The sequence below is a fragment of the Arachis ipaensis genome, chromosome B1 (assembly GCF_059453495.1).
Source record: "Arachis ipaensis isolate K30076 ecotype BB chromosome B1, ASM5945349v1, whole genome shotgun sequence".
NCBI lineage: Eukaryota > Viridiplantae > Streptophyta > Magnoliopsida > Fabales > Fabaceae > Arachis > Arachis ipaensis.
The window spans coordinates 13,462,072-13,469,474 of NC_142436.1; the positions used below are offsets into that span (position 1 = coordinate 13,462,072).

A 7,403-nucleotide genomic window follows, 5' to 3' on the forward strand; every position below is an offset into this window, starting at 1 on the left:
TATAACATTTTTGGTAGCTATTCATAGTTGTGATGCTGATGGATTAAATCATAACAGTGTGAGTGTTGATATTAATGTGGTTAATTTATTGTTGTTGTTGCTATTTGTCGTTTAATTATGTAACACCATTCCTAGTTCTCATTAATCTCTCTTTATTATTTCCCAAACTATGTCTCACAATTTCACCAAACCCTTGTTCTTATTCTTGGCAATGGATTATATGTTCATTTTTGGAAGTGTCATAGCTTCTAGCTTGTGCTTGTTCTGTATGGTTCTGCATCAAACAAGAGAAAATCTAGTGTTCCAAGTGCAGCAACACATGCACAAAGTATAAAGACATCAGAAAATGGTACATGAATTCCACCAGAAGTTTCAGAAGGATGTGATGACATCATCATTGTAGGTGCTGGTGTTGCTGGTGCAGCCCTTACTTTCACTCTTGAAAAAGTAGTACAAATGCTTCTTTTCTAGTTTTCTCTATTTAGAATTCTATTTTATGATAGTTTCTTTGAGTTATAGTCTCTAAATAAGTCTTAACTCATAGATAAGATCTTATACTATGGTCTAACTAGTTTGACATAAATAAAATACAGAAAATATAAGTTATAGGCCGCAAAAAATGTATATTCTAGAGAGAATAATGTTTTGTGTATATCCATTTTCTGCATTTGTTTCTATGGCTTGGAGCTCCAATGGTGCTTTTTCATGGAGGGAAGCATAGATATATGTTCTAGAATTTAATTTTGATGCACTCTCAGTGTAAAGTAGTTTTAATGTTGGCTGGATATTCATTTTAATAGGTAGGTCGATAGTTATTTTCAAGGTTCTGAAAACCGAACCGGTCATCGAACCGCTCTAGCTACTGGTTCACTGGTTCATAGGTTCGACCGTGGTTGAACCGAAAAAACCGTTTTATAATAAAATAATAAATAAAATATAAATAAATACATTAAAATATAATTATAGTCTAATATAAATCTTAAAATATCATCCCAATTAAAAGTGTTACATAAATCAGAATGTTATGATCTCATTTAAATACAAACTCAAAAGTCAAATAACAAAAATAACCAATCAAACATAAACATTCCAACATCCAACTGATTCAAGTTTGATAAAAATTTTCACTTACAATAGAAAGCATCAAAGCTGTTGATGGTAATACAGCAGTTCCTCCTGGAACAGAAAGACCCACAGAATTAATACTTCTTGCAACTCGCTTGCATTAAACTCCCTGATATTTTTAGAAGACTCAAAACAAAAATATTGGTGTAACACCCCAAGAATGAACAAACACATAAGCATAATTACAAAATCAAAGGACTTGACACAAATATAATGGTGAAAATCCATAAATTAGGGGTAGTAATGCACATCTGACTAGAACTAAAATAAATCTTCCACGTATTTTGTATTTAATCTTTCTAGGAATATCTAGCCTTTTCCAAATAAAGTTGGCAAGCAACAATTGTCATAAAAGAACACCACATATCTTTAAATAATTTATTTTCAACTGTTTAAAAAAATTGACTTAATAAAACATGGATGATCCAAAGTAAGAATAAGAATTGGAATGGCATACACACTTTCATGTTCTCAACAATTCTCTCAGGTGTCTTCTGAGCAGCATAGAATGCATATATATTGTTGTAGGCCACATCAAAAGCTTCCTTAATAGCTCCATCAAGCTGTACTCCCATAAAACAACATGAAGTTAAATAGCAAAAAAAGCTGACTCTTACTCACTCAAACCAAAAAATTAGTTGCAGAATTTCAATTTCAATTCAAGAGAAATAAACAAACAAAACCTACCTATCAATTAGTTGCAGAATTTCAATTTCAATTTCAATTATTCAGTTGAAAAATCAGTTGAAACAGGCAAACAATTATTCAATCAATTATTAAATCACTATATTAGTTCACACTTCACAGTTCACAAAAAAATAATTATTCAATCACTATATCACCATATCAGTTCACAGTTGAATGACTTAAATCAGAGTTCACAAAACTTCACTATATCAGTAAATCACATAGAATGAAGCAATTATTCAATCATAAATTCATAGTTAAAAAAATTACCTAGAGAATACACAAGAGACAGTAGTTGCGGAAGGAAACAGAGACACCGAGAGACAGAGACAAAGACACCGAGCGACCAAGAGAGACAGAGACACCGAGGGAGATAGAGTAGCAAACGGTGGCTTCGAAGGTCGCGATGGCTGCTGTGCGATGGAGGCTTCGAAGGTTGCGCAATGGAGGCGAAGTGAGCGAGCACGAGGCTATGGTTATTCGAAGGAATGACGACGGCGGTGGCACGAGACGGTGGCTGGACGGAGTTGAGCTCGATGAGATTGAGGAGCCCTCCCCCTGACTGAGTGTGTGTGCGAGACTGAGAGGACTGAGGAGCTCGATTAGGGCTTGGCTGTGCGATGGAGTAATAGTTAGGGATTTTTGGGGATTGAAACGGCAACGTTTAGTTGCCTTCTCTAAAAACTGGTCGGGTCATGGTTCGGTTCGACCGACCGGTTTCCGTCCGGTTCACCAGTTCGATGGCGGTTTCAGAAATTTGCAGCTTTTCTTATTGCCCGAACCACTTTTCTCAACGGTTCACGGTTCAACCGGTTTTCAGAACCATGGTTATTTTCTTTCTAATTTGGATGTTTATTTCGTTTGGATTGAATTTAATATAATTTTGCCTGATTAGAAGAATTTGTTAAAAAATATTGTGAGTATGGTGCCTATTATAAACTGAAATTTTACTAACATGCTTTATCCTGTTTAAGTTAGTCATTTTCTTAGTGGTTTATATTGTTGATATTTATGTCATAGTACCATATGTCACTTAATTCCTTTGGTTAGTTTTTTTGTTTGTGTTCATTCGCAGGTCGTGGAAGTGACAGACATGACTGAGCTAGAAATTGATGAGACGGAACTTAGTCATATTGTAGAATTGAATTTAGTGTACCATTCACTGAATTCAAGTATGCTTGGAGTTGTTACACTTAAATATAAGTGATTAAGTTATAACAGGATTATGTGACATTTAGATTTGTAAAACAAATACTAAATTGTTTTTTTCTTTAGCCATTTAAACTATGTTCATTTTATTATAATTGCATATGATTCTTTCCATTCTAAAGTAGATGATTATTTTGGGTATATTATTTATCTTTTACTTGATTTCCTGCATTTTTTTTGCACATGTCCCACAAGTTTTTTTTATTATGTGGGTTGAATTAGATTTAGTTTAATTTGATTGAATTCAAGCTGTGTTTTAGTTATGACATTTAAACATGATGCACGAGTGATATTTTTGGTCAATTGCTTAGTTGTTTCTTATCAACTAATGTGGATATTCATTTTACTGTGTATGCGAATTGTTCCTTTCTTTTTAGAATGGATGTTTATTTTGGGTATACCGTTTGTCCTTTACTTAATTTTCTGGTTTTTGCATCTGCATGCTCCACGTGTTTCTTTTATTTTATGGTTTGGGAATTATAGATTAAAATACGATTCTTGAAAACATTGATATTAACTTGAAAAATAAATAAAGTATTATTTTGAAATTAAAAGAATTTTTTTATTACATAACATTTACACGAGTTATATAATTTATAGTTTAGAGAAATACTAGAAAGCTAACAGTTAGTCATCAATATTTAAAAGTTTGTTAACATAAGAAGTTAACATAAGAAAAATCTTCAAGAAATACTGCATCATGATGACAGTATTAAGCTCTCCAAGGCTAAGTTAAGGAAGCTTGTCAGGAGCACTCTGCTTGTAATTTTTCTCCAACATTTTGGCTGCTAGAGATTGTACCTGTGATCCTTCTTTCTCTTCCTTACTCTTCAATTTTGTAACCCTTGCGATAGTTGATGTGCACTAGAAAACAGGAATACAGCTCAATTTTCAGGCATATCAATTACTAGTGTGTAACAAGAACTCATTAACCGCAAGCTTTAGAAGATAATCAACAATCTATGGAAAAAAATCTTAACCTCAAAAAAGCATAACTAAATGATTAACTGAATAATTGCTTTCACTATAACCAATAAAATAGAGTCAAACTCAATTCTAACACAAAATAAAATGAACATATGCATACATAGTTAAATGAACATCCGCTTTAGTTGATAATAAACATCTGACAAATTAACCAAAATTTCATCCGTGCACCATGTTTAAATAGCCTAACTCAAATCCAACTTCAATTCAAGAAAATATAAACTAAGTCTAATCCAATTTTTCTCCATTACTCCGAAACCACTTAACAAAAGAAACTAGTGGAGCATGTACATGCAGAATTCAGCAAATCAAGCAAAAGATCAATACTATAAGTAAAATAAACATCCACTTTTCGAATAAATGAACCATCTGCATACATAGTAAAATGAAAATCCACTTTAGTTGATAATAAACATCTAACAAATTAAAAACTTTTATTCAAGGGTTAAGTTCGATTTTGGTCCCTAACGTAGAGGCCAAAGATTTGCTTCGTCCCCAAGTTTTTTTTCAAACAAAATTGTCCCCAAAGTTCATACTTCTTTTAAAATGGTCCTGTGGACAATTATGCCCCTGAGTTCGTTACTATATGTTATTGTTTTTAATGGAATAATAATAATAATAATAATAATAAAAGGGAACATTGTGGAAGAGGGAGGAGAGGATCGTGTTGTTGTCAAGGCTCAGAGGAACGAAGCTACACTAGGGTTCGACGAAGTGGAAGAAGGGGACGGAAACGCCGGTTCGATGGCTTCTTAGAGTTCCAGATTGGGTCGAATTCGATCACTTGCGAAGGAGTTGGTATGTGGGCATGGAGAGAGGCCGATTCTGCAAACCTCATTGACGAAGGACAACCCATGTTGACGATTTTGGGGTTGCATCTACTATGAGGTATTTTGTTGGGCTCTATTTTGTGTGATTGAGTTTCTCCATCTGGGTTTCCTTCATCTTATGAATTCTGGGTTGTGATAGGTTCAGGATGCCTGTGATTTCTTTAGGTGGGCAGACCCAGAAGCTGGAGGAGCGCAACATGATTCTGAAATTGCAAGAAGCAGGAAGAAAATTACAACGTTGAAGACAAGGTTGAAGGATGTCGAATGGAAGCTGAGGATTGTAGCAAGTATAGGGGTAGTCGGGTGGATTGGGTTTTTGTATTTGTTGCTGCATAATCCACACAAATTAAGGCAACCATATGGAATGCACTTAAATTGCAGATGATTAGAACATTAATTTTTTGGATTTTATTGTGTTCCTTTGGTTATTTGCAGATGATTAGAGCATTAATCTTTTGGTTAATGTTACAGTGATCTTTTGTGATGTATACTTTGTGAACAGGTTTGAATTTTGTCTCTATGAATGAAAGTGTTGTGCTGATTTCCAAGCATAAAGCAGAGGATATGTGTTGCAATACTCTAAAGTAGATATATGTGCACCTGGTAAGGACATAAAACACAGAACAATGAACCTTAAAAAACTGACATTTTATGTCATTCATAACACAATCCATAAGCCAAGAAGGTTAATTACAGAACTAAAGATGTCACTTAAACAAAAAACACAGACCAACAGTGTTCATAAACAAATGCAAAACCAGTTAACCACATACAACAAAATAACAAAATAACATTGTTTGAGGCCTAGTGAAATAGCCATAACAAAAAAATACAGACCAACAGTGTTCATAACTAATGATTTCTAAAGATTGCCCCATGCACTGGGAAGTAATTTAGCCATTAACTTCAGCTTCTGCAGTGGGATATGAGGTGCACCAGTCTGGATGACCGAAAAATGCCTCTTTCTGTCAGTTGGTTGACTGTGTGACTCCTTCCTGCTAGTGGAGGATGCTACTGTAACATTCCAGACCACCCGCTAGTACGATATTGTCCGCTTCGGCACACAAGGCCTCACGGTTTTACCTTTGACGATAGGGATGATAGCCGAAGCCCCCCACACTCACTCGTCAAAACGCGTCATGCTAGGGAGAGGTATCCGCACCCTTATAAGGCATGCTTCGTTCCCCTCCCCAACCGATGTGGGCCTTACAATCCACCCACCTAAGGGAGCCCAGCGCCCTCGCTGGCACATTGATCCGGGCTCCGGCTCTGATACCATCTGTAACAGCCCAGACCACCTGCTAGCACGATATTGTCCGCTTCGGCACACAAGGCCTCACGATTTTGCCTTTGACGATAGGGATGATAGCCGAAGCCCCCCACACTCACTCATCAAAATGCGTCATGCTAGGGAGAGGTATTCACACCCTTATAAGGCATGCTTCGTTCCCCTCCCCAACCGATGTGGGCCTTACAGCTGCTGCACTGTTCTTCTTAGGCAATGGTTGAGATGAAGGAGCTTTAGGGTTGGACTGAGGTGGTACAGGCCCTAGTTTTTTGGGCTGGTTCTTGGGCTGGGCTGGTACATCTCCTTAAAACATTAGTAACATTTTTAGGCCAATTTAATATATATAAAACTGAACCCTATAACAGTGAAGTACATACCTTCTTCTTAGGCTTTGTGCAACCTGACTTCTTGTGACCTAAAGCACCACAATTAGAGCATCTATGTATCTGGCCCTTACGGGAGATGTGAGTTTGGCTTCTGTTATTCTCATCCCCAGGTCCTCGCTTCCTCTTCTTAACTGGCCGGTGACTTGGCCTCCTATATGATGGTGGCATCACATCATCGTACTGGGATCTCTCCCACAGATCTGGCCCGTTCAGAGGATGTATCACTTCCTGGTAGCACCTCAGGTAAGCATCCTTTTTGTAATGGTCATCCATAAACAGCTCCAAGTCCAATCCCTTGAAGGTTATGCAGCTAATGGCGTGAGGACAGGGTAGTGCGCTCATCTGCCACCTCCTGCAGGAACACTCACCAGTAGACAGATCCACAACAAATTTGTCTAACCCACACATCACCTCATACTTACTAGCAGCTGACCAAAATGGCCTCCAATCCCTAGCATACTTAGCCCTTTTCTCTAACTTCTTCCTAATTGTTGGCATGATGTTACCCTGGTACAGTTGAATCCTGTCTCTATTGGCAGCCCATCTAGTAATTATATAGATCCTAATTTCCTCTAACATAGTGACAATTGGTTTTTCTCTAGCATCAACTATGACAGCATTAAAACTCTCACTCATGTTAACAAGAGAGTCACATTTTGAATGAAATGAAAAGCGAGAATGGGACCAGAACCTGGGTGGAATGCTGTTCAAGTGCTGAAATGCACCCTCACTCTTGAATCTCAGTGACTTCATCTCCTTCTCCTAATCTTTCCAGTGCGTTGACTTTGCACATCTCCACATTTGATTCTTCAGCTCCAATCCCGGGAATTTCTTCCTGAAATTGTTATAGAGATGCCTCACGCAGTATCGGTTGTCAACCCCTGGAATGAT

The 7,403-nt window shown here is 37.0% G+C and overlaps 1 protein-coding gene across 1 annotated transcript; it reads right to left on the reverse strand.

Moving 5' to 3' along the window:
- Nucleotides 1–3,753: 3,753 nt before the first annotated feature.
- LOC148575767 (uncharacterized) lies at nucleotides 3,754–7,148 on the reverse strand. The gene is made up of 2 exons (XM_088502540.1): nucleotides 6,504–7,148; nucleotides 3,754–3,885 (listed from the first exon to the last, which is right to left on the reverse strand). The coding sequence occupies exons 1-2, from the start codon at nucleotides 7,146–7,148 to the stop codon at nucleotides 3,754–3,756; spliced, it is 777 nt and encodes a 258-aa protein (XP_088358666.1).
- Nucleotides 7,149–7,403: the final 255 nt, after the last annotated feature.